General features: G+C 41.1%; 1 protein-coding gene across 1 annotated transcript in view; it reads right to left on the bottom strand.

Annotated features, from left to right (window-relative positions):
* The window catches only part of LOC147320357 (polypeptide N-acetylgalactosaminyltransferase 10-like), a 124,161-nt gene extending 100,122 nt beyond the window's left edge, over window positions 1-24,039 (bottom strand). Inside the window, exon 1 of the mRNA XM_086308265.1 lies at window positions 23,463-24,039. Coding sequence (XP_086164391.1) covers window positions 23,463-23,621 — 159 coding nt within the window. The 5' untranslated portion in view covers window positions 23,622-24,039. The remainder of the gene's footprint in view (window positions 1-23,462) is intronic.
* Window positions 24,040-27,096: the final 3,057 nt, after the last annotated feature.

Genomic DNA, 27,096 nt, shown 5'->3' with positions numbered 1-27,096 from the left:
TAAAAGAAAGACAATTTGAGGAAAGTCAGATGTTTGAATTCCTGTTTGTTGTGTCCACCTGATGGATTTTCCTAACCCACAAAGATTGCAATCAAACTGCAGGCAAAATTAGCTCAAAATCTGATTACTTTGCTTTTTGCTGCACAAAGATCATAGCTATTCAATTCTGGATTTTGACCGCAGCTGAAAGTAGTCCTTAAGCAAATGTCCTCCAAAAATTTCTAATTTATTTTACTCTCAGTGATTCTATTCATATCCAGCCCAGCCACTCCTGGATCCAACCCAGCATCCACGTACACCTTTGTTCAGAAGTTGCAGCCGCCGTTCCACAAAAAAGCCTCATCCGCAGTGACCGCTGAGTGCTACTGCACATGAAATTGTAACAATTGACTTTAGTAAATCCATGTTTATTTTCATATATCCATCCATCCATTCTCTTTTGCGTATCCTTTTCAGGGTCGCGGGTGGGCTGGAGTCTATCCCAGCTACCATAGGGTGAAAGACAGAACACCCTGGATAGGTTGACTGTCTGTCGAAGGGCTTACACACAGAGACAGACAACCATTCGTACCCATGGGCAATTTAGAATGACCAGTTAACAGAACCCTACTACTGCATGTCTTTGGACTACAGGAGAAAGCAGGAGTACCCGGAGAGAACCCAGGCTAACACGGGGAGAACATGACCCACTATGAGCACCTGGTGACAGCGGGAAGGAAAAACTCCCTTAACCAGGCTTAGGGAGAGACAGCCATTTGCCACGACCCGTTGGAGGTGAGGGGCAGGTGAGGAGAAGGAGACAGAACAAAAGACACACTGTGAAACTAGTAATCGAGGAGGAACAGCTTTAATCAGGAGGAGGACCAAGAAACTGATCATTTTACCAAAGATTCAAATGGTAAATGAAAGGTGACCACTTTTTGGATTTTGGGAGAATCGCAGGCCAATGAAATAGCCTGCTTCAGTTCCAATAGAAGGACTCCAACACAGGCTGAACAGAGCTGGAGGAGGAGATGGGCAAACCTCATGCGCGCTAGCTAGTCGTACACGCGCTGGAAAATTCACTACTCTGGTCACACGTCGACGTAATATGACATCACACAGACTAGGAATCAAGTCAGGATCAAGATCACCTAATATTCGTGAATACTTTCTGTTAGTGAATTTTGCAATTTAATCGTGTATTTGCTTCAGAAAGATTTCCTGCATTTGAGGAACTGAATTTTCATGACAAAAAAAAGAAAGAAAGAAATCTGGTGTCTGGGATAATGTTTGAAGTAGAAGGAAAGCTGGTATTACCAGCGGTGCGGTATGTGATGAGAACAGAACTGCCCATTCATTCTCAGAGGAGGATGAATCAGACCACCTTGGGTCAATAGTTCTGTTTTCTCTTTCCTCTCCACCTGCTGAGAGCAGTCAGTAGCTCAGCGTGAGAAGAGGAAACCTTTCTGTGCTTTTTTTTTTTTTTTTTTTTTAAATTCCTTTTCCTGTTCTGTCAGATCACAGGCAGATCCACCTCAACCCCAAGAGACACAATTGAGAAACAGGAAAGGTGCCTTTCCTGTTTCACCTCACCCCCTGCTCCTCCTCTACCTCCACTTCTTCCCTCCTCTTCACGGGCACGTCAGCTTGCGCCAGCTGTCCTGCTTCATCACATAGAAGCATTAGACTGTACTTTCTAAAGGCAGAGCACTGTACCACTGTAAATACCACCAGCCAAAATTGCCTGAGATTCAACAAAACTGTAGATGTGGGCATCTCCTTTGGTGTCAAACCAATATGCAAGAGAACAGGTAATAGATAAATAAACCTTAAGGATAAATTATTACTTCTAAAAAAAATGCAATTTAAGAGATGAGCAACTTGCGACAGTAAAGAGTACAAACATAATACAAGTAGTAGAATATTTTAATGCCATTAAAAATAAAGTGTTTGTAGCTTTTTTTCCCCATCAACCCAAAAACTGAGTTTAAGAAAAGCCGACTGGGAGTTCTGACTCTTCTCAAATGTCCCCTGGGCTCCAGCTCCACTGCTAAAGACCAGGCTCTCAGGGCGGCGACTGAGGCGCTGAGACCTCCCTGAAAAAAGAGCCCAGCTGCTCTGCCACACAGTCTCAGCTACCAACAAGAGTCATTATCCACAGCTTTGCTGCAACCACAGATACTGAGCAGAGGACTGGACAAAGGCCATGACAGATGGCTGCTTCTCTGCCTTCTCCTGGCACAAAACTCTTTGATTCTTGGAAGCGTGACACACAGACACAAAAAAAGGCAATTTCGAGATTTTAAAATGTTGTGTGAACAGTTTCACCGCTTGCATGATGTTTATTTTGCAATTAAAAAAAACAAACTGTCAGTGTTTTATCTAGTTCATTAATGTGAAGACAGTTTGAAGGTACTAAAAAAAAAAAAAAAAAATTAGTACCAGATGAAATATACATCTATTAATGAAGAGACTGAGGAATGCAATTGAAAAAGAGAAATTACACCAAAGACTCTGTGAGAGAGGTACTGGAATCTATGGAAGGATTCTGCAACAGCAAGGATTGCGAAAATCTGGTTGAGGGGACCAGAATTTTAAAACCATGCTTGATTACAAATGCAACGTCTCTGATTCATAATTGCATGTCTTATGATTTTTCATGTTGGCATTGACTAACCAATGAAAGAAAACAGCACTTGTATATTTTCCTCTAAATGGCTAGACTAATAGTTTACCTATAAACCCATCCCTGTTCCCAGTACCAATAGTCACCAGCTTCACTCTCTGAATGGTTTGTTTTTATGAACCAAGAGTTCTGACAGATCTTGGGAAAATGGCATTTTCTGAGTATGCACGTTGGACATGGAATACTTTACAGAAAGGCCTAAATTTGAACATGAATGAAGTTATACGGATGCAGGGAAGAAGACTTATGGACGTTTGTTTCATGAAGCCACTTAACGTTTTATGTTATGGATATTATATATAGTGCATTTTGTTATAGATTTTATATTTTTTTGTTGTATTTGTACCATTTTTGAGATATGTCGGGTTGTATTTCAGCTACCTAGCCCAGATCACACTTTGATTGTGAGATTGTGATCTCAACGGGACTTCCTGGTAAACTAACAGTAATAAATCCCTAAATTGGACCAAGGTCAGGAAATTGGCAATTTAACACATGCAGTCTGTTTTTTAGGATAACCATTGAAGTTAGTTAATTTAGATAATGCTTAAAAAACAAAACTGCCCAAAAATTTGCCAAGAGGTATTACTGAGATGATTGCCAAGTGACAGGACTTGTTTCTAGAAAGGTTTTAGATTACACCGTGCCATTTAAAAGAACGTAATTATCAGAGGACAGATAATATAATGGATGTTTAAGGCACTCCAATAGTAATGCCATGGCTGTGATCACAGCCTTTGTTGGCTCTTGTCCAAACCTATCAGAGAAAACACATTCAGATAAGCTCCTTAATATCCCATCTGAGCAAGTGAATGAATGGAAATACTTTACACTACTATAATACTGCCAGCTCAAAGAGCATTTTGTTGATCCAACTGAGCTAGATGTCGTCATCCCACGGTCCTCTTTTTTTTTTTTAAATGCAAAAGCACAAACTGCTTTCAGTCCTACATCCAATCAAGGTACAGCGATAGAAACCACGTGCACTGATGTGGTATCCTTAAGCAAGGCAATAAATTTCTGTCCTGTCACGCTACATATCATTCCTTTTGCAGAAAACCAAAAGGACGCATTTTTCCAGCAAGTTGTCTACATGAGTGTTTTGGCCCCATGCTACCAGGTGAGCATCATATGAAGGTCTATTTCTCTTCATCGTGTCTATCACTTTATGACCACAGTGTACCCATGTTAGAATGGCTGCCTCAAGAAGGATACTAGGTCACAAAGCTCAAATAATCTCAAACTAATGGGATGTGATGGAATTGCAGATGACAAATCTTCAGCAACCCAGAAGGAGGATCTGAAAACATTTAGGTAGTTCTGAAAGCAAAATGCAGTAAAATTTCAAACGAGCCATGACTATCGTGACTATGTGAATATTCAACAGTCATGACAATTCCAGACTAAATGATAAAATATAGACAAATTGTTGAACAAAACAACTTTCTTACAGCATTAAATCAAAGATAATATGATTTACTACATCCATTTGCAGGCTTTTATACTAAAATTAAAAGCACCATTATATGGATATCATTTTTCCAGCTACCCCTATCTTCGTGCTGCTTCATGTTTTTTCCTGACGAGTAGCCAGGACAATGTTCAGCGCCCCCCCCGCCTCATCCCCTGGCTTCCACTCTGTAAGCAGAACTCAGTCTCATCGCTTCACGTTGCTGCCGGGTTTGGCTGTGTTCAGCGTGGGAGGCCGGCTGCCACTGAGGGGACAGAGGACAGATGTGGCTTACATAATGATCAGCAAATCAGTTCTCAGCGCCCCTAATCCTGCAAGCATCCCTCCATACATCTCCCTACGGCTGCTTCGCCAAGCCATGCCAAGCTTACTGTGCTGTGCAGAGCCAGAGAGCCCCAGGCAAGTTGCTCCTTCCCACTACTGGTTAGAAAGAGCCAATCAATGGACTCAGCAGGGAGAGCTTTTACAGCTCCACTGGAAGGCAATTATCAACATTTTTCAGTAAAGGGACAATCAGGCCACCGGATGATAGCTCGAGGTTCAGCAGACAACAGTCCAATATGAGAACATAATGTGAAACAAAGTAGGGAGAGGCAACGCTTTGTGAATATTTAGAAAGACCCTATTCAGTGGCTGGTTCATAATAGAATAACAAGCTGAACATCTACAAATTTGTTTCAGCCTGCTGCACACATCAGGGCTGGGTACAGAGACAAATGACAAGCACCAGTTCCCCTAAGCAATGAAGGGACCCAACAATGGAAGAAGAAATGGGGAAGGATTCAAGATTCAAATAAAAAAAATGAAAAGTTCACAGTAGTTTCCACTCTACTGGTTTGTGAATGCGGGTGTTCAACAATAATAATTTAAGCTGATTCCTTAATAAGGGATTAACCTCCCTTCAATTATCAGTAGCTTTTCTAAAAACAACATTGAACCAAAAAAAAAAAACCCACCCTCAGGATGTTTATTATTCTAGGGTTTGAGTAGAATAGTCATTAATATCTTTTTCCCCTCTTCAAATCAAAGGATTGATCAGTTACAGAAAGTTCGGTGATTCATAGATGCAGCTAGTTACCATTTTTCTTACAGGACAATTCTAGATGCAAAAAGAAAAATATTGACCCCAGCAGAGACTTCTGGAAAGTCATCCCACTTTATGCTTTAATATTTCGAGCTACACAAATGAAATACCATTTGACAAATAATGCAGGGCAGGACATTTAACGCACTCAACGATTTAGCCTGTTAGAACCGTGGTTCGCTCTTTGTTCCCCCCAGTTATGCAGAGCAATTAGCATTTTCTAAAGGTTACAGACTTTGTTGCCATCATTCCTTATCATTTGGTTTGCTCAAGAAGGGCAGTAGAAGGTTTCGCTAAAGAAAAAGTTTGCCTCCTTCTATGAAAGCAGCAATTTTCCTAAATGGCACGGTGTAATCTTAATTAAAATACAAAATAAAAATCATTATTACTTTGAGAGATTAAGATTGCATTTTCATTTCACATCAACAGTATTTTTCTTATTCATTAATGTGCAGAAAGAAAAAAACCTGTAAACATTAAGCAAAGACATTAACCACTGAGGCTGGGTGTCGTCCATGGCCAAAAACCACCAGACACACATAAAGAAGAACCCTTCTGACCTCCACTGAAAGGGTAAATCTAACGCCGAGATTATTTATCCGACTTTTATAGAAGCTGAACTGCTGCCAGTAGAATTGGAAACATGCTGACACTAAAGGCGTGTGGGATCTTCTCAGGGGCAGGATGGTAAAATTAAATGACAGCTAAGATGATGAGTTATTTTTCACGCAGCATGACATATTTGTCATGAGCTTAATTCATACGTGCCAGTCAACCGTTCATAGCTGAAAGAAACTCAAATCCCATTTCCACATGCAGCAACACAGGTGATTCACCAATCAGCTCTGTGCTCATCATTTCCGAGAAGGCAGACATCTATGGGCTCAAATTGTGGTCATAAATATTTTGTACTTGTAAATCAGTTTTGTATGTGTAAAAAGAATTTGTGTGTGGGCTTAGCCAAAAAATACGGGTGAAACTCTGCAAGTTACAAGTACGAATTTTGACCCTATTTTTCTTCCTTTCATCTGATTGGCCAATGTCATGTCAATCACAAATGTAACTATCAAATCAGAGAACAGATGGTTTGGCTGTCGGAGGGGCGCTTTTTTGAACTGCAGGTCCTTGAAGGGTAATACAGTTTGAAGCCGGAGGATCTCTATATAAATATCCGATAGCAGTTAGATCCCCTAACTTTCAGCAGCTGTTGAAAGGATAAAGTTTTAGTATATCAGTGGTTAGAAATACCATTATTACTTTAGGATTATTTTAACACAAAGTCAGGGCTGACCCAGGACCATGGCTGTGAGTTACAGTGCACAGCATAAAGGTCCTTTCACATTGGACGCAGGATGTGCTGCTAACTGCCAACTAAAAGCCAAGGATCCAGAATTTGTTGCGCTGGCTGCTGAACTCTGTGGGTTTTTGCAGCAGCTCTACCTGTACTAGATGCACCTGCTCCTTGTCGTTTCTATCTCGGACTTTGTGTCCTCTACAAGAGTTTGTGTTTTTTTTGCTAGTTCTTCAAATGTTCAATAAAAACATGTATGCTCATTCATAATGAAGAAAGCTTTGTAACTATCCCCACTAGTGAAGACTGTCATGCTGGTTCAGCTTGGCAAACCTGAGGAGAGAGAGGAAAGAAAACGTTGTGCCAACTAGCAACAGCAACTCGTGCTGATCTTCTTGACCTTCCAGTTACTGAGTGGCTCACTGGTTTATTTAGTGATCTGCATTCATGGTTTCTTGTTCTAGTATACGTGTTAACAAATGTTAAATTATGTCCATAATACCACAAATTGTACAAGTAACGGGTATCTGGAGCAATTTTGCAGAAAGAAAACGGCAAAAAGTTGCTCAGTGCAAAGCAGCTGATAGGCGACAGGGTGCTGACATTAAACTGGACTTGTTGTACATTGCATCAGCTACCATATTGCCTCAGTTTAGAAATAAATCTTAACATTTATTGCTTATTTTATCTTTTCCTCACCCACACAGCTTGCATAACTAATCAATTTATTCACTTTACCTAGACAAGGAAAATAGGACATGTTCTCCTTACTATAATTCAAGCCCAGTAGGCTGCTTCTGTTGGTGGCGGTGTTTCTTTTTTATATATATTTATACACACAATTCAAATCTCATGAATTCTGGCAGTGACATCATCTGCTGTTTCGGTGAGTGGCTCAGTAAGAAAGGCCATGGTCCAGCAGAGCAAAAAATGCAGCAATTTCTTCCAGAGACAGCATGTCAATCTTCAAACAGCTGTTCAGAAGTGCTGGTGTGGTGGCAGCCTTTTTTGCAGTTTGAGGAGAAAAAAAAAAAAAAAAAAAAAAAAGTACCGGTACTTTAAGACTAGGAAACGAGGCCGACTACCTCAGTTCAAACCAGCCCTCTGAAGCCGTCTGAACTAGAGGAAACATCTATTGCACCACAGTCTGTCAGAAATGAAATGAAGGCATCACACTTCACAGGGAACCGGGATGGCAATAGCCTAATGGTGAGAGAAGAAAGGTTTCATTCTGGAAACTTGATGGCATGAATCACGACTGTGGGAATGCAAGCGAGGCAAGCTCGACAAAGCTATGCAAGAAGCAGCTGCTGATGTGCCACCGAGGAGAGAGCCGAAGCCTTCGTTGCTATGTTTACATTCATTCATACATGGATTATTCTGGATAATCAGGCTATGCAGGAACGCTGGAAGCTTTTACAACACAACACCTGCTCCCACCGGGCTCTATATGCGAGCAGGTTTTTCAGATTTTTTTTCTTTTTTTCCTTGAATTTAATCAGGTGTTACTGAAAGCAGAGGGATGGAGAAATGTATGCTTTTAATACTGCTGTGTTAATAGTTTCATTGCGACAACTCTAGTGCTGAAAAATGATCCTTTAATAAATCCAGTATGCTGATAATGACAAGCATTAAGCGAAGAGTCTTGCGAATGAAAAAGTGAGTCAATGGTTTTAATAATTAAATAAATAAAATTTAATTTAATTTAAAAAAAACAAAAAACAAAAAAAAACATCCTTATCTCACTAATATGGACTCCAAACTTAGGTTGGGCAGTTATGGCATTATAGTAATGAACATAGGCAAGGGGCGTTGGCGCCATTTACATTTGTAGTCCCTGTTCTATTGTCTCATTGGCAAGCTGAGGGGGGAATGCTACACTTTTTTGGATGATTGCCGGCTACCCCCAGAAGCTAAGCAGGCTAACCAGTGGCCAGACTGTCCATGCAGAATTTGACTACAAAGTCCAGAGGATTTGCCACAAGCAGCTGACCTGAATAATGATCAGTGACCACTCACATTTCAATGAATAAGCAGGGTTTTTTGTGTGTGTGTGTGTGTGTGTGTGTGTGTGTGTGTGTGTGTGGGGGGGGGGGGGGGGGGGGGGATGCTCACATGCTCAAACGCAAGTGGTCATTCTTCCAGGAAGTGAACTAAAGCAGGAGCACTAGAAGCAGTGCACTGCCAGCCAAGGAGACGTGCTGAAGAGGAATAGGGTGTCATAATTGAAATCAGGTAAGGTCTTGGTTTTTTTAATATTGTGCCCCCCTCGTTTATGGGTCAGAATATTAGACTGTTCAATATAATGCAGTATCAGCCATTATCACTTCAACACTAGACATGAGTTTTGTGTTTTAAGCATTCAGAAGTGTTGAAAAACAAACCCCTACATTTCTGGTTCTATCACTGAACAATCTGGGGAAACACTTATTCAATTATGAGCACCATTATATAACCAGTTGTCTTTCACTACAGTCTTAGTTGTGCCATGGTTCAGCTATGCTCCTGCCGAGGCAGTGCTTTCGCTCTGCAAAAACTTTTTTTATGTAAATTTTGTGAGAAAAAAAATAAATATTGGAGGACCTGAATAAATTCAGTCAGGAAGTCTTTATAAGCCGTGTAATGTGTTTCTCTCACAGAAATCCACATTTATTTCACTGACTTATTCTTAATCCTTGAACCTGGAAAAGGAAGCCGGATTTCCCACTGGCATTTCTGATTCACATTCCTCCCCAGAGAGGAGAATAACCACAATACTGAAAGGCATGTGAACACACCGCAGTGCTCTGAGGTTCTGCTCAGTTGTTAATGGACACAGCTGAATGAGAAAAACATACCATAGCAGCAACCTGCCTCGAATGAAGTGGATCACGTGCTAAGGACGCCGACGCCTGCCCTCCTCCTCCATGATGCTTGGCTGACTTAACTGCCATGCCTGCAGTTTGCCTTATCAACTTAGCTTTACTGCTGTGCAGCCAGGCAGGTGATGTAGAAAAGATCTTGCTTTGTCTTTTGTGCTTGTGCGCACACACACAGAGCTTTTTATCTCATATGCACAAAGCCCACAGCGGAGTACCTTTAAAAGGCACAGACTCAGAGAACATGCTGCAGAAAGGCACACACACTTCACACTTTAAAGCTCAACACTGAAAGAACACAAGCAAAAACAAAAATAATCTCTCTAGAAAAACTACAATGGTGCATTTTCCCTTGAGAAAGATAAACTCATCACAAGTCAGGCGTTGCGGTCAAGTGCACACTGAGTTTTTGCAGCAAAGAAAAAGGAAACCGAGTCTGTGCTCTGTGAGCAAACACAACACCGACAACCTGGTCTGAAGAAGAGCTCAAGCAACAGTTAATAACATATTCTCAGTGCTACGAGTTAATCAGGAACGTTTTACAGTTCAGGAATTCAGCTGATGAGTAACACTAATGGCTAGTGCAGTTAGCAGTAGGTGACCTTTAATTCCTACTTCATCTCAATTACAAGCAGCTGATAATGAGGAGTACAAGGGGCAGAGCCAGTGTTCACATGGTTAATGTAACATAATCTACAATGTAGGCAGCGTTTGGAGCGGGACAGATAACCTGCAACAATAGCTCGCTGGCAGTCTGAAAATATTTCCCCATCGCCCACCGGCACAGACACATCGGTAATGGTTTGGACAGGAAGCTTTGGGATTTCCATTCACTGAAAACATTTCATCCATTCTCATGGTACGGTAATCCAGATGGCAACAGCAACCTGTTTGGTTAGTGTAGATTAGGGTTGGGTCATATTTTAAAATCACCCAGAAACCTGATACATTACCAAACGGTGGGTGGATGCATGTGTGCATGTTCAGCCCACCCGCTGACACCTCCAGAAGCAAAACTGAAGCAGAAAAGAAAAACAAAACCACAACAACATTCTGCATCATTATTACTGTTTTTAAACGGGAAAAAAAAGGTTCTCTACGCTTTGAGTACCAATTTTAAGAGCCGGATTATCATTGTGTTCTCTTCTTCTTTGTGGCAGTCAAACACTTTCAGTACAAAATATAAATATAATGTGAGTAACCAGAGTGTTGCTTTATACTAGCATCTGTCAGCCTGTGTTCATTTCTGTTTGTTTGTTTTTTTATTTGTTTGCTTTTTAAAACCATCAGCAGCTTGTACATTTTTTATTTGTCAGTGTTAGGAAGTTTTAGTCTATATTATGGCTGGAAGAAGACAGCAGAAATTGCTGAGAAATGCTCCTCTTGTCTTATTGTCAGATCTGCTATATCATAGCACAGCATGAAATCTTTCCTTATTGGGTTTGCAGAACTATAATACATTACCAAGGCCTGCCACTGGCCTGCAGCTGCACTTTTACAAACCTGGCTCCAAAAAGAAAACAGGTGGGTGTAACTAGGGCTGCTCAATTAATCGAATTTTAATCACGATTACGATCTGGGCTTTCAACGATCATTAAAAATGACTGAGCCGATTATTAGCCCCTCCCTCATTTATCCGCGACACCTTAAAGGCCGGTCCGTGAAAATATTGTCGGGCATAAACCGGTCCGTGGCGCAAAAAAGGTTGGAGACCGCTGATTAAGAGGACCCGAGGGAAGCTCAGAAAGCTAAGCAGAAGTTATTTGGAGAGTGACTGCCGTTGGTTGAAAAGAGAGTTTAAAAAAAAAAAAACTTCAGTGGTGTTGCACACTATTTTATATTATTTTTTTAAAGTCATTGTTAACCCTTTAAATCCGGTCAGAGCTGCACGCTCCGTTTTGCGTAACTATTGTTAAATCCCTGTAGAACCTGAACCGTGTAAGCTAGCGCAATAATTTGTTTTGCATATGAAACCGGAGGAGTTGTACTTACATCTGATGCCATCAGCTTGTCCTCGGTCACGGTTTTGTTCCACATATAGCTTTGCAAAAATTGCATAAAAATCTCTTGCAGGAACAAAAACATAATATTCCAGAAACACGCTTTGCCGTTCCTATCAGCTGTTCGTAACACTTCCCACAGTGAAATGATGCACATGCTGTTTTCTTTGCAAATTTGCATCATAGGATTGTTTTTTGTTTTTCCTGCAGTATATAAAAATTGCTGTATCTCCAAAATAAAACTATGAAGACACTCAAAATAAATTTCCTGTGGTGGGAAACTATTTTTTGCAACTTTATTGTATTTAAAGTTTTGAGGGATAAACCTCTTAAACTTCTCCAAGTAGAAATATATGTAAAAAAACAAAAGCGATTTTCAATTTTTTTTGTAGTTTATTGCACTTTTTTGCAATTTATGTAATTACTATGCACTTAATGCATACATATTATTAAAATATGGGCTATAACAGTTGTATTGATGTATAGCAACTTGAAATGCTCCCACAAATGGCACTACAGCATGTAAAAAAATAATATAAGCTCTGGTGGACTTGGTTCTATAGTAGGTCTTAAAGGGTTAAATAAATATCGTCAAATAATCGTGATCTCAATTTCAGTGAAAATAATCGTGATTATCATTTTTGCCATAATCGAGCAGCCCTAGGTGTAACATACGCTATTAAATGATGGTGTCTGCAGCAAATATAGCAACATGACACTCACTCAAGAATAACCTAGAACAGGGGTGTCAACACTGGTGCTTTGTCCTACAGTATTTTACACTTTACCTCTTAAAACCCTACTAGGAGAAACACGTCACATTTCAAGTCTGCTAATAGCATCAGAACTAGTGACAGTATCTGCCTCTACAGCTACCCTTGGAAAAAATTCAGAGTCTATTCTAATGGCCATTAAGCCATAACTTTATTAATATATTTAAGGTGCCAAAGCTCCTCATTAAGGGTACAGGAAGGTCATCAAAGGTCGTCTTCATGAGGGAACAAGTCAACACCCATTACACAAATGCCTTCAGTCCAGGGTTTCCCCACTGGCTGCTACTGCATGCTGAGACTCATTGTCTGTATTCAAGCTCAACACAAAAGATAGGAGGGCAGTCCCAACCTGTGACACAATTCCAACTATTTATCCATTGAGTGGAATTCTTAAGGTGGTCTGACACCAAATTAGTACCACACAAACAGTATCCAATCAAACAACACTCAGCGATAACCTAATAGGAACTAATTCAATATAATCATTCATTTCTGTGCTGAGATTTTTTAAAGTTCCAGAGTTTATAACGCAGGTTTTCTGCTTGTGTTTAAAACTAACAGAAAAACTATTGCATCAGTGATTAAATTATTCAGGCCACCGTTTCTATGTGAAATAATACGGAAGAACAGTTTCTGGAAAAACCTCTGAAAGGGGAAATTAAAACACCTGACCAGTGGTTAGTGTGACTTTATGTAGATTTAAAGACAAATTTATGTTAGAAATAGGCCACTCTAATTATATAAATAAACACATATTATACAGTCCACATAAAACAGTGCACCTTCTTCTGTGTGAGGCTCAGCACAGTGAAGTACAGTGTGGGCCTTAAATTAGCATCCAGGGATTAGCTTAATCATCTGAACATAAAAAAGCGGCTTCATAACCCACGTGGCTGTAATTAAAAGCCTGACTCCCTGCTCTGTATCCACAGGCTTTCAGCTGCACCTGTCCCTCTTTTGGCTCCTTGTGCTGATCTGGGGCAGCAGATCCCTGCCAGGCATACAAAGCAGCCTCTGCACGCGCTCAGTCTGTGCCGCAGCCAGCAGCGATTCAACGTCTGCCTTGTGTGAGGAACCTGGGGAGGAAACGCTCTCCAACAAAGTCAGACTGTGAACAAACACCTCTTTTACCCGCGTGCTCTGCCTTTTTCTCCTGAGGTGTTTCCTCCCCTCCCTTCCTCCCTCCTTTCTCTCTCTCTCTCCGCTCAGAGTGATAAAGTACAACAACTTGAGACTGCAGCGAGTAACTCCACTTGTCTTTGCAAATGACTTTCACCCCTCAGTCTCCCTCATTTCCAGAGGCTTAACACATTAAAGATAAAATCTCATTTCCCAGTCTAGCAGCACAGCTAGCCCACAGCTCAGTGAGACTGCATCAGGTACTGATGTTAAGAGCTTTTCTCCTGATCGCAAAATCCTGCAGCCGGGTGATTCGCTCTAATCTCACTACGACCACATCTCATGTTACAATTCGCTGCTTCTATTACATATTTTGCATTTCATTGAAAATTTCAGCTTTTGCAGAGCAGGAAAAAAAAAGCCCTCTGTGGAACTGTATGAAAACAGCACCATCGCATTAGTGTTTGCTGAAACAAGCACTCGATGGATCGTGCAACTAATTAATTTCCAGCAGAACAAGCAGAAAACATTCTCAGTTCCCATCTTCTCCAAAAACAGAATATGCTGCTCATCGTTACCATACGAAACAGTAAACTGTCCAATTTTCATACGTTCAGTCCAGAAAAAGAAGTCACAGCTTCCCACCGAAGATTCAGATAAGATGCAAGTGGCATATTCTCACTGCTGGTTCATATTTCTAATCAATAAATCATACATGCATGCTGCTAACACAACGTCATCTCTGTTACCTACCTCGCCTCGATCATTCATGGCTGTGAGATGATCAGTAGTCTTCACTGTCATTTCAACATATTTTGAGTTTCTGTACCCTCATCCTGTTTGACATCTGTGGGGTTTCTGCTTTGTATTTTTAGCACCCTCTAGGGGTTACACAGCATGGCAAAGGTGTTTGCCTGCACTTTAACGCATTGTATGTTTTTATATGTAAATATGAAAAGAATGCCCCCTGACATTTTCACATTAGAGATTGACCAGAGCTGGATGATTTTTAGCGTTCTCAGCTCAGACTGGTGATCGCAAGTCTGTTTATATGCTGGGCCCTTTCATGCTTTACACACAGCCAGCGTCACAGGCAAATAGTCGCACCTAACAGGTCGGCAGCTGCTAGTGAAGCAAACCGTGGAGTTGTAACAGCTCAACATGGACATTTTAAAAGCAGCTAACAAGGGAAAAAGTGGTTAAAGCTAAAGCTTCCCAGAGCTCAGAGCCAGCCGCAAGCCAGGAGCTTCATTATGAACAGTCACAGGATCAAAGCAGAAACAAGGAAAACTATGGAGCCGAGTGACAAACAGAAGGAGTTGACATCACGTTACGTTGTGAAGTTAGAAACACCAGAAAATGGAGTTGCTGGCTTTTTGTTATACAAACCTGTTGCACCTACTTTTGCTTAGTAAAGTAAAATATGTCAGGCAAAAGTGAGAAAACACAACATTTTCCCCTGTTAATTATCTGTACTTCTTTCCTATAGAAGAGAGTGCTTTATTTCCTGTTGTTGTGAGGAAGTGAGAGAAGATCGTGCAACTTACTAATGTTTAAAAACACCAGAATGACCAAGAAAACTGCAATCAGTGCATTTTTTACTACATACCCGCGCGCCAATCTCCATAAATCAGCCGATATATAGGAATTTACAGTCATCGGTGGGTGAGTGTTTTTGTGCTGGTGATAGCATGATTAAGAGGTGAAAGATCACTCAGCGGGTAAATGACATATAATAACAGTTGTTTCACTGGAATACAAACGTTAAACAAAAGCAGAATAAATATTGGCATTGGTTATGCGTCAGGTTTGCGTGTTGGAATCAGCAGCAGAGTGTTGCATTCAGTGCATCAGCTAAAAAAGAAAAGTTAAAGAATGAAATATGTGACTAAATGCAGCACATCCGTGTTTAAGCTCTAGCTAAAGTAAAGGACCATGCTAGCAACAACAAAGAAGTGCTCGTATCTTTGAACTTGGCAGCATTTTATTTAAATGCACAGCCCAACACAGCAAATCACGTAAGGAGTTAGATTATATGAAAATTAAGTATTTTAATGTAAAACTAAGCAATACATGCACACAAAAATCCTAATTTAAAAAAAAAAAAGGTCCAACAAGTTCTTCATCTTTCTTTTTTGTTTTTTTTTAAATCCACATTCACGATCTCAGCAATTACCTCAGCGAGTACAAAATAAATGCAGTGCGGAGCTCTTATTTTCACCAAATCCTAATGTACAGCTGTGTGCAGTGTAATGAACTCGCACAGCGGTTATCATAAACCATGTTAAATTGTCTTAATCCTGCACTCACAGCCCCTCTAATTGCTCTTAACCCCACAGGATTCGGAGCGTTGATGTGATTTCCTTAATTGCAGAGAGCTTGCATTTCCTACACTTGCTGTCAAATAAAGAAATTCAGTGCAGCCTAAAATTACTCCCAATTCCAGAAACGTGCCTGGAAGGCCAGACCTGTGTGCGTGTATTTTTGGTGCAAGAACATGTTTTGCGAGGGCAGCCTAAATCCATTCAATTTCAATTTTGTTTCTGCACACTTTGGATTCAGATTTCCTGTAGGCGCAGCCTCGAGGTTCCCGAGCACTCTGAAATCGCTGCTTGCTATTGGCATGAAACATCATTCCCTCTCTCCCACATAACGTCGATAGAGCAGAAAAGAGATTTTTTCACAGGACCAAAGGCTAAACTCTTATTCAACTTTAATGTTTATCAGAATAGCAACAGTGGAAACAGACACATAGCTCCAGGTCAAACAGTTTGAGGAAAAGCAGGGACCAGGCCCTGAAGACGATCGTTCCGGGGCATCGGAATCTGGGGCATTTAGATGACTTTGTGTCTAGCTGGCCCAGTTCCTAGAATTTAGTTTTGTAGATGAGAAAAATGTCAAGTCTTACTTCTACACGTCTCCCTATAGAAGTTTTGGCTGCCAAAGGAGATATCATTTATTTAACGTGTTATGTTTTTCAAGGGGCTTCATAAGTAACACCCACATTATGCTAATATGTACAGAGAGTCTCTGCGTACAATACACTGCCATTAAAGTATTTGCTCGTCTATAACAATGTAGGTTAAAAATGCAGTTTCCCAATTAAAATCCTTTCATTGGGTCCAATCATACGTCTGTGAAGCCGCAGCTACATAACAGCACGTAAATGGTTCTTTGGAATTAATAAAAAGTAAATAAAGCATCAAAGGTTTGTTTATTTCCCCCAAAAGTACAAATGTCAGACTTTCAATGTTTTTCGAGGCCCGTGGGAAGCCTGGAGGACAGAAGGGTCAAACAAATATCTGATTTGCATTGTGACTGTGGGGTAGGAATACATCACAAGCAGACAGCCAGGGAATTCAAAATCAGACTGAAGCACTGGGGGTATTTATACAGAAACTAGCGCGCGCTCGAGTAATTTGTCCAGTAAGCTGTGGTTCAACAAACTGCAGTTTAAAAAAAAAAAAAAAAATTTTTAAACAAGATGTTCTTGCAATATTTTTCCCCTGTTAGGATTCCCCTTTTCCTGAGGCACTCTACATAAATGTCCTTGTTTACTATGAGCTCTGCTCATTAATAAGACCAGGCTGTCATTGAGTGACCTTCTGCTGACTGTAAAAGCAGTATATGCAAGTACGTGTGAGTCAAAGAGTGTACCGCACTGCACATGTGTCAGAGGCGAAATGCACAAGGTCCTGCAGTGATGAATGAACAGTAACCCACCCTATAGTGTGTGGCTCATAAATGTAGCCTCCAGTGTACAGAAGCCTGTATGATTCTCATTTCGCTGTGACAGGGTTGTGAATCTTGGCCAACTTTCTTTCCAAGTGCACACTATATCTTCTGGACTTATCAGAACTGATCACATCCAGTTAGCAGGAGCCAGTATAAATGGAACCTGACCTAGGACGACTAACAAGTATATGGAGTTCAATCTAGTTTTAGGCTCAGCTGGGCTTGAGTTTCCTCCAGGTCAGTATTTGTCCTAATGATCATTGAAAATTTTAAATAACTGCATAATCAGTGGATCCATAGTTGTTTACACACTCGCCTAACAAGTGAAAGCTCAAAGGAAGGAGAAACAAATCCCTTTGCAGTTTACATCAGGAAGGGCATCCAGGCTAAAAAGTCCAACATGTGGAGCTACTTGCTGTGGTGAGTACTTATTGCTGCATATTCAACCTTAATGTTATATCTCTGTTTACAGTCAGGAGGCACAAAGAAACTGCCATCAGCTGTTTTGGAATGCAATAGAAAAATCACATGAAATTTCACAAACATCACATCAGTGCCTAAAACAAAACAATAAGTATCTGCAATGGTGAAAATTCAAGTTTTAACCACTTCAGAGCCATAAAATCAGAGCTGTGTGTAGAGCAGAGCTTCCTAAAAATCACTGCCGCTATGACATGTTTTTCATCAACACTTTAACACATAAAAAGAAAAAAAGACCCAGCCTGTTTTCATATCACTACATTTACATGTAGTATGCGTGTAATGAAAGTGTCACTCCTATAACTTCCACAGTACACCGAGAAATATTATAAATCAGGTTTCCCAATGCAAAACAGTCAAAAAGAGGTTAAAGTAAAAAGATGTTACCAGAAATGCGAATCAGCCAAAATCAGCAAACACACACACATACCTCAAAGACTTTCTTTAAAAAAATAATAAATAAATAAATAAAAAAAATCGACAACCAAAACTGTAAGACAAAAAACAAGTACTGGTAATTTTAGCAGCACTGCGATGGTGATGTTGACGTAGCCTGCAGCACAAAGGTGTAACACATCTCCAGTGACATTAAAACACAACCGATATACTGTATCAATGACACTCCCCTGGCCTGAGTACATTTATCACTGGCAGTAAATATTGACAGACTGCAACACTATTTGTGAACATCTCTTCTTGCTAACCAGCTGTTTCCAGGCGTTGAACAAACTAAGTAAACACAGCATGAGTCTCTCCATCATCACCTCTATAAACATATAGTGGCAGCGAGGAATCTGCAGCCAAGGGATGACACTTTGTGCCAAAGCTTTCCAGTTTCTGCTTTTAGTCATTTGTAGTCCCGGCATGATTGACCAATGATATTCGAGCAGGCCTTCGATGTTCGCTAGCTTTAATTACCTGCGTTCATCCTTAGATTCTATCAGCGAAAGGTGCAATGAATGGAAAGTCTTGGCCCAAACATAGTTATCTGTTACATAACAGCTGGGCACATCTGGTAGCAGCAGCCCCAGTCATAAAATGATCATCAGCGGTTTTCTGAAAAATTGTGGGCGGCACGTTGGTGCAGTGAATAGGAGCGTTGCCTCACAGCAGAGTCTGAACCTGTCATAAAGCTGACGGCTTCCTGTGTGTGCTCCCTGTGCCCGAGTGGGTTCTCTCCAGGTACTCCGGCTCTGTCCCACAATCCACAGAGATACATGTTAAGTGGGTGTGAATTGGTCTCCGTCTCTCTCTTTTAACCCTGTGATAGACTTGTAAGACCTGCCTTACACTTGCACATCGCCCCAACTCACGTTTACCAATAAAGGCTAGATGCTGTACAGCTGTCCCCTGTGTTTGGTTTTTGCTCAAACTATAAGCGGTGACATTTGGAGATTGTTCATTTAAAATGACCTTTTATTCAGATTCATAATCATGCTGGCCGCAGCCAAAAGCTCAGGATTCAGACTGCTCTAAATGCATCACTTTACACATTTTTTCCTAATCTCAGCTCAGCATGATGACAATAACGTTGGTCATCTCAGGCACTCAACTCTGGCTGCAAGCACAGAGCTAGCAGAAGCCAATCAGAAGAAAGCCGAGCTAAAGGAAAACTAGCCTTAGAAGGAGAGCAGAACTTACAGACAGAGGGTGACCTGAAGGCCTACACCAAGCCTGAGTATACAGATTATTTTGTCCACACAATGATGTGAAGCTATTTCAGTAAAGCTACTGTAAAGATAAAAATAGTGGCTACCCCTTAGCCTCCAAGTTGATGCATCTATGATAATCAATTTCTAAATTCTAAGTTGCATCGTTTGAGTAATCATGTTCATGAGATCTTCATAAAACTTGACCTTACAGTCAAAATCACCGAGATTTGATCTCATCCAACATTTCAAGTTGATACACCTATGGTATCAATTTCAAAATCCTAGGTCACTTCCTTCTTTGGTTATGGCAAGACTCTCAGAAAACCTGACCTCAAGGGCACTCATATTCAAACTCATCTGAGATTTTTAGTGGATAAATCTATGGTGTCAATTTGAATATTCCTACGTGGCTCCATTCGAGTTAGTATTCACAAACTTGGATGCCCACAGTGCTGCCTGCCAAAGGGGGATAAAAGTATGTTCTGAAAATGAGCATTAAAGGCCCCCTTTACAAATGAGATTAATGTTTAAAAAAAATAAAATAAAATCAGGCAACTTGATTTGAATAGCTTTAAAAATATTCAAGACCATTAAGAATAGTATTTAAGTTCGAAAGGTCAATGATGTCACTCCTGATGAGGAAGTTAAGACCTGACCAAAACTCTGCTTATGAAGAAACATTTTTAGCAAAATACCAAAACACTGTGTAAGAACAATTAAAAGCTTTAGCAAGTTAGCATAAATGCTTTTATCAGCCAGTCCACTCATGCAATCAGTTAGCTGCTCAGCACAACCGGCAGCAGGTCAGACCACACAGCCTCTTTTTTTTTTTTTAATTCCACCCTCTCTTCTCATCTTCTCTAACCTCCACTTAACCTGAACTGCTGGAGCAGGCAGGAGGAAGCTGAGCCACCTCTGCTTCAACACGAGTCCTTAATATGAGCCAGGAAATGTGCAAATTACCTTTCTGTCACTGTCACGGTGGGGAAGAGCTAAGCCAGCTTGTGTTTTCTGGAGCAGTGTGGACTACTCATTCAGAGACCATATGCACGGGCACATGATTACAGCTTACACTACGTGCACCTGATGCAGACAGAATTATATTAGCAGAGTGCCATGGATGAACATGTCCATCTACACTGAAGGTGCCACATCGAAAAAGTTGAGTTGGCGTCTTTGTTAAAGACGGAACTTGTTAAATGACTTGCAGCATTCTTGTGCCATTAAATGCTCTTCTATTAATGGTATAAGTTGGCTTCATTCTTCAGATCAGGCCGTCTACTCCCTTATCAAACCGCTGTGGCGGCTGACAGCTGTTATCACACAGCTTGCTAATATGTAACAGGCTTTCCCTGCCTTGCGGATGTCCTTTAATCCCCATTCAAAACATTTCTTTGTCATTTAAGATATCAAATACAAACTTGAGCGGGGGAAAGTAATCCATAGAGATCTGTGCAGAATAGGCTGGCTTTATCATTCCCACAATGCAATGTTATTCACAGATAACAACAAGACACAGAAGACACCACTGTGGACTTCTGAGGGGGCATTTATTAACATCTGCGGGCTAAATAGCAAAGTGGTTTGATTAATTCAGAGATATGAAAGAAGTTCTAACTGATGCACCAAAGCTGCCTTTTCTCTGTCCTCTCCACTCCAGCCAAGTTTGCTAGACTGGGCAACTGGCAATCGGCAACCACCACAAAGTTCACACTAACACACATGCAAGCCCGTACATCCATGAAAGCCTCTATTCAGCAGATTTTGGCTCATTTGAATTAGAGAAGCTGCCATTGTCTACCAAATGTGGTCTGATTTGTTGGGCCCTTTCATTTTCTTGGGGAAAAAAAAGGAAAGTGGACCAACATAACTTACCCAGCATCAGCTTGGGCCTCTCACTTGTTCATTCCTTTTTAACTTATGTCAGCCCATGCTAACTGAATCTGATGACATTATTTCCAAAAGCTTTTTACTCTTCTACCCTACTGCAGAAACATTCTGTTGGCTGTTGAGACAAATTCAATGTCATGTTATCCCCACCTGTATGTTCATTTACAGGCTGAAAGTGGAGGCATCTGTCAACAGATTTTTATTTTGGCTTCTACAGGTTGCCAGTTTAGTGCACTTTTCAAACCAAGTACATCATAATATATCATTAGTCATTGTTAGCTGCTGAACCTTCAGGGTGTGGTTACAAATTTACCCATACAACATTAGGATACAAATGCACAATGTAAGAGAAAATCTCAAATATCATGTAACACTAGTTTGGTGTTCCATACAAGCCAAATAATTACTTTCAGAAATCTATATCCAAGTTATTGAGCATGAGCTCCACTAGGAATATTCTGGCAGTCTTTCATTTGTCGTCTTTCTGGGCAGCCAGAGTACCCAGCAACGTCTCCACACACGCTGGATGAGTGATGTTCAAGAAGCACCCCACACAGCTGTGCATTGTTAGTCTGTAGGTGCCAATTAGCATGTGACCAATGCGTAGCATCCAGAGCATCCCCCCTGAGCTGTGCGTCTTGTCTTTTACGACTGCATGCCTGCACAACCAATGTGTTGGTTTAATTCTCATAGTCTCTTAGAGCAAAGGAATCAAAGATACAGTTACAACACAGCTCAAAGTTGCAACATAAAGTGGAAACTGACAGAGTTTGATGAAATATTGGCTTTTATTTTAAATTAAGTAATAACCTAAGCTTTTTTTTTTTAAGAAAGAAAAAAAAAAAAAAAGCACGGTGATTAGAAGTAGTGCCAACTCCTCCAAGCTAACCTCGGACACGCCTTTGTGTCAGCTGACGAGGTGTGTTTAAAGACCTGCCTGAGGTTAGCTTTTCCAGCTAGACAATCAGCAATTAGACCCAGACAACACCTAAAGTCTCTGGCAGTGCAGCCGCAGAGGGGCATAACAAGCTACTATATGGCATGGCACTCAAGCAGTGCTATATGTGGGTGTGTGCCATCACACTACATTTATGTAGGCTACTGCAAAGACACAGGAAGCACCTACAATTTTGTTGTACATGTACAATGACAACTAAAAGCTATTGTCCTATTCTATTCTAAATGTGACCCATCAGGTTCAGTCAGTTTCATGTAACAGAAATGACTCACTGCACAAAAAAAGGGTTGTGTCAGCAAATACAATGCTGCGATATAACAACGCAAAGTTCTTTTTACACACATGCAGGCGTCTAACATTCCTACTCATACTTTAGCTGATGCTAACCATAGCAGCTACTGCTAAATATCTCAGTCCAACTTTATCAGCTGCTTCAACATCACCTTAAGATGAAGGCCCAATGAGAACCTACGCACTGAACACATAATACACATAATGTGAAAGCATTGAGGGAAAAACTGTGTTTAGGCAAAATGTGAAGTTTCACAGAGCTAGAAAGTTGTCTACTACTTTCTGACCGGAGAGCCTGTAAGGATGTTCATTTATTTCTCATGAGTGGCTGCCCATGAAAATCTTGTCAAACAAGAACTTGCAGAAGCTCTGCAATGAGTAACATTTTGCAAATTTCTCTACAGAGCGCTCAAAAATGGATTCACAACACCGCCACCACGTATCTGCTTCCCAGTATGACAAGCCCGGGAGTGTTTCACGGTTTATGTCACTCTGATTTGAACATCTTTGGTTGTCATTCGCTTACTTGGGCAGTACACGCAGTTTGAAGCTGATACCTTGAGCTGTGGGGGGAAAAGAGGTTGGGCGTCTGTGTTGAAACTAGCCAGCAGACTGTAGAGCCTCGTTTTGCTACATGCGTTTATGTAGGCCTACACATAGGTGGTTCTTTTCATATTCTTTAAATAAAGCGATACATTGTAGGTGATAAAGAACAGAGTCTGGATACAAAGGAACGATCACGTGAAAGTAATCCTTCCCTGCACTTTTTAACCGCGATCTGACGTCTGTCACCCTGTGAACGCAGCACGGCGAGCTTCACATTTTTTGACAACTTCCTGAAGTCTGTGTTATTGTAAGTTTACTGCCACGCTCAGGTCGGGGTTAGCTACGTGGCTTCCCGTTCATCCTAGTCGCTCTAACCGCTGTCTTCCCACTGCTAAGACAGCGCTAAAACACAGTCCATCTTGGCAAGTCATGTTACACACACGCACGCACAGCATGGGAATGCAGCTAAAAGCTTGATATATCGGGGTTAAACCTTCCGAAGCGAGAACAGGGGCACTGTGGAGTGTGTACTCCGCGGAATCTGCGCCTCCTCAGTGCGAACAAACTCCCATTTGAAGTGTTTCTCGCGGACACCTCCACCGCGGTCACACGGCGACAGAAGCCGCTACGGCCGAGCCTCCCTTACCTGTATCTGGGGGATGCCGCCCGGACCGTCCACTGAGTCGGGCGAGTTGTCGAAGACTCTGTCCTTGTACAAAGACCACAACCCGACATTTGGGAGAAAAAGAAGAGCCGCTATGAGCAGCCCAGCGAACTGCAGCAGCCTCTTCTCTTTCCGCCTCATCTCTCCGGGAGTAAGCGCGTGAATCTACGGCGGTGCGAACTGGCGAGTCCCGAACCCCCGCTTTTCCGAGCGGAGACAACTTTCACTCCGACTGTGGGGACCGACACCGGCACTGTGACGCTCTTCGGCTGGGAGCTCCGCCGCTAGGGGGAGTGAGGAGTTAAACCAGAGCGGGGGGGGAGGAGGGAAGCTGGAGGTTCAACCTCAACAGATGACTTTTTTTCCCTTTCTTTTTTTCCGAAGAGAAACTAAGACTACTCTTCATACTAAAAGTCTCTGTTGTGTACTTATAGCCAACAGAGTGAAGCTACAGCACCATCATCCCGTCTATGAGCCCGGAAAGTTCTCTAAACAGCCGACGGCCTGTGCTGCCTTTAAATACGCCTCGTAAATATGCCAAACTTTAAGAGCGTTCGCTGCCTTCTCCTTATCAGTCCAGTTTTATTTTTGCAACTTTGCTTGAAAGTGTCGGCACACATGTGAAACCCGCCATATTCGAGTTGCTTCTGCACGTGAAACTGAGAGATTATAAAGTCGTGAACTTTGACCCTGAAGCACCTGATTGTGTGTACGACTGCTAGAGTTGCTTTGATATTGAATTCGTTGACCGATTTGTGTGTATGAGCTGAAAGCTAAATAATCAGAAAGGCAAGTTTTCAAAAAATTATCCTGAACTTGGGAATCCAGCATTGCTTGAGACATAATTACTTGTCTACCACAGAGAGAAGGGGGGAAGTCGTTTAATGATTTAGTATGAATTTAAATAAATCATATGAGTCACATGGTGCGACCTTCTGAATCACCAGATCTCATCTCAGCTGATGCCCCCTGGTAATTTATGAAGCAGCATTAATTTGGGTAATATTTCATTTAATCTTATTTGTGGCATTGTACTGAAATTGTTTGTAGGTTACCTAGAAGATCGTCTTAAATGAATAGAAGTGAATGCAGCTGTCTAAAATTATTTCATGCTTCTGAAGAAAAAAATTCTATGTTTTATGTCACAACTGAAATTAAACAACATTTAGGTTTAATTTTATTAGGAAGTCAAGACTGGATATACTCCCTTTGATGGCTACATAAGAAGTCGCTTGTTATGGTGGCTGATTCCTGCTATTCGGTGGCTGCTTCTAGAAATTCTATACAGCAAGTCGTTTGATGTGTAAAGTCCACAGCGCATTTCCACAGGTGTAGTGGAAGTGGACTGGTATTTGTACAGTGCTTTCTAGTCTTACTGACCACTCAAAGCAGTTTAGACTACAAGCCATTTAACCATGCGTAGACCGCTTGATTTAAGGCAATTAACTGCCTCACATCCATGAAAAATGTAAAATCACCACTTTGTCTGACTGGGAGAAGCTGGAGCAGCTGGAGATTACTCATCTATGCAAAAGGAGAATACGCAAACTCCACACCAAAAGGCCCCAGCCAGGATTTGAACCAGGAACTCTGATGAAGTTAGGTGATAATGTGCACCACCATTTCCACCATTATATGAAGAAGGTTCCATGTTTGAGCCACGATCCTAACCTAACCTTGTTAAGGTAACTGGTTCTAAATTGGCTGTAGGTGTGGATGTGAGAGCATGTGGTTGTCTCTCTCTACGTGCTAGCCCTGCGATGGACTGTTAACCTGTTCGGGGTGTACCCCACCTCTTGCGCACTGTCAGTTGGGATACCCTCCTGTGACTCTGAATTGGATAAGTGGTTAAGAGAATGGATGGATGGATATTTGTGCAGTCGATTTCACAGGCAGGACTTTCCAATTTTAGTAGTGTTTGCGAATGACGCTGGTTATTTTGTCTTTGCCACTCAGGAGGGAATTACCTCTGTGCTTTCAGTGATGTCACAGTAAAGAAATACACCCCAAACAGCTATACTGCAAACATATCTACTAAACTGAGCAATGCCACAGATGCAGAGTTGGTATCTTCACTACATCTCGGTGATGTGTGAAACATGTAGTATGTACTATACAAAAACAAACAAACAAAAAATACAGTTTACAAAACTTCTTTTAACAAATTACGAATGTTACAGTTAGAAAAGAAAACCCCTGGCCTTCTGCATGTAGTAACTGACTTATGTGCTCTATTTTATGCATGCACAACTTCATCATATCATTGCAGATCACTAATAAAATACTGTCAGTGGTGTTTTTTTAAATTAAAATCTCAGTGTAACGATTGTATTGGAAGATGTATTGGGAGTAGTTTTCAAAGAAAGCTATTGCACATCGCAGTAAAACAAAAAAGAGAGCGAGAGAAGGTATTTACTAGGGCTGGGTATCGTCACTGATTTCGAGAATCAATTCGATATCAATTCACAAGGTCCTGAATCGATTTGATCCACGATTCGATTCAATTCGATTTGAATCTGGGAAATTTTGCCTCAGACAGTCAGAAATATTATAATTCAGATCAGTACATTGACATATTTTTGTATCTATAAAAAGGAAGCTGATAACGGTAGACTTGTGCGTAACAAGCAAGCGAATAATGCAGAAAACAGATTTTGGGGATAGACGGGAAACTGTTCTTGAAGTACAGAGAGAGAGAGAGAGAGCTGTGCATGAAGTGTGATTTTTATCGTGGTGGAAGCAAACAGCAAAAGTAAGAGGGAGTCCATGATGATGTTTATGTGAAGCTTAGTTTGGATCTTCTTTTGCTGCTGGTTCAGTCAATATTGTTTGGAGAGAGATCAAACTAACAGCTTTAGAATCAGCGCAAAAAGGGCGTAAACACAAAGCGTGGACCCGCCGAAACATCAGAATCAGCGAGCTGTCGGCTTTCAGCCCCGACCGTGTCCGTGCCGTGAGGTGAGAAAGGTGACATCTCGCTGATTCTGATCCGCGGGTCCGCGCTTTGTGTTTACATCTTTGTGCAGAAGCCGTGTTCCTGCTCTCATTTACTGTTTTAAATGTTTGGTGGTTGTTGAAATTTTGTGACGTTTCACCTGAGATTCTGGAATTTTGGGCAAAATACATTTATATAAAAAAATCGATTCAGGATTTTAATGAATCGATATCACGTTATCCAAGCCAGAATTGATTTTAATCGATGAATCGATTATTAAAACCCACCCCTAGTATTTACTGATCCAGCATGGTCCAAATCAACCTTTAACCCCTTTAATACAGCTGAGGTAGAGCCAGTGGTGGAAGAAATTAAGCAACCGTGCCTGTAATGGAGACAGAAGCAGCCAGCACACTTATTTTTTAAGCATTAGTTGTGTATTGTAGTCTGCTGTGGGCATGTGTGAGTGTAGTTTTGAAATAATTGTTGTTAGCAGAGAAGAGACTGTCACATGAGTTTTCATAGTGCGAGCTTCTAAAGGCAAAGCCATATGCACAGAATATCATTAATTATAAGAGTGTATTAATGAGCTGTCCAAGGTGAAATTAATCAGCTATACTGCCATTGATTTTACCAGCCATAAATGACGACTAAGTCAGCTGCAGCTAATTAACATCAATT

Source organism: Aulonocara sp. 'chitande type north' Nkhata Bay, linkage group LG10, assembly GCF_057382095.1.
Source record: "Aulonocara sp. 'chitande type north' Nkhata Bay isolate Kocher_YH1m ecotype deep benthic linkage group LG10, A_spYH_male_GT1.1, whole genome shotgun sequence".
Taxonomy (NCBI): Eukaryota; Metazoa; Chordata; class Actinopteri; order Cichliformes; family Cichlidae; genus Aulonocara; species Aulonocara sp. 'chitande type north' Nkhata Bay.
Note: the sequence above shows the minus strand (reverse complement) of the source record. Positions and strands in the feature narration are given on the sequence as shown.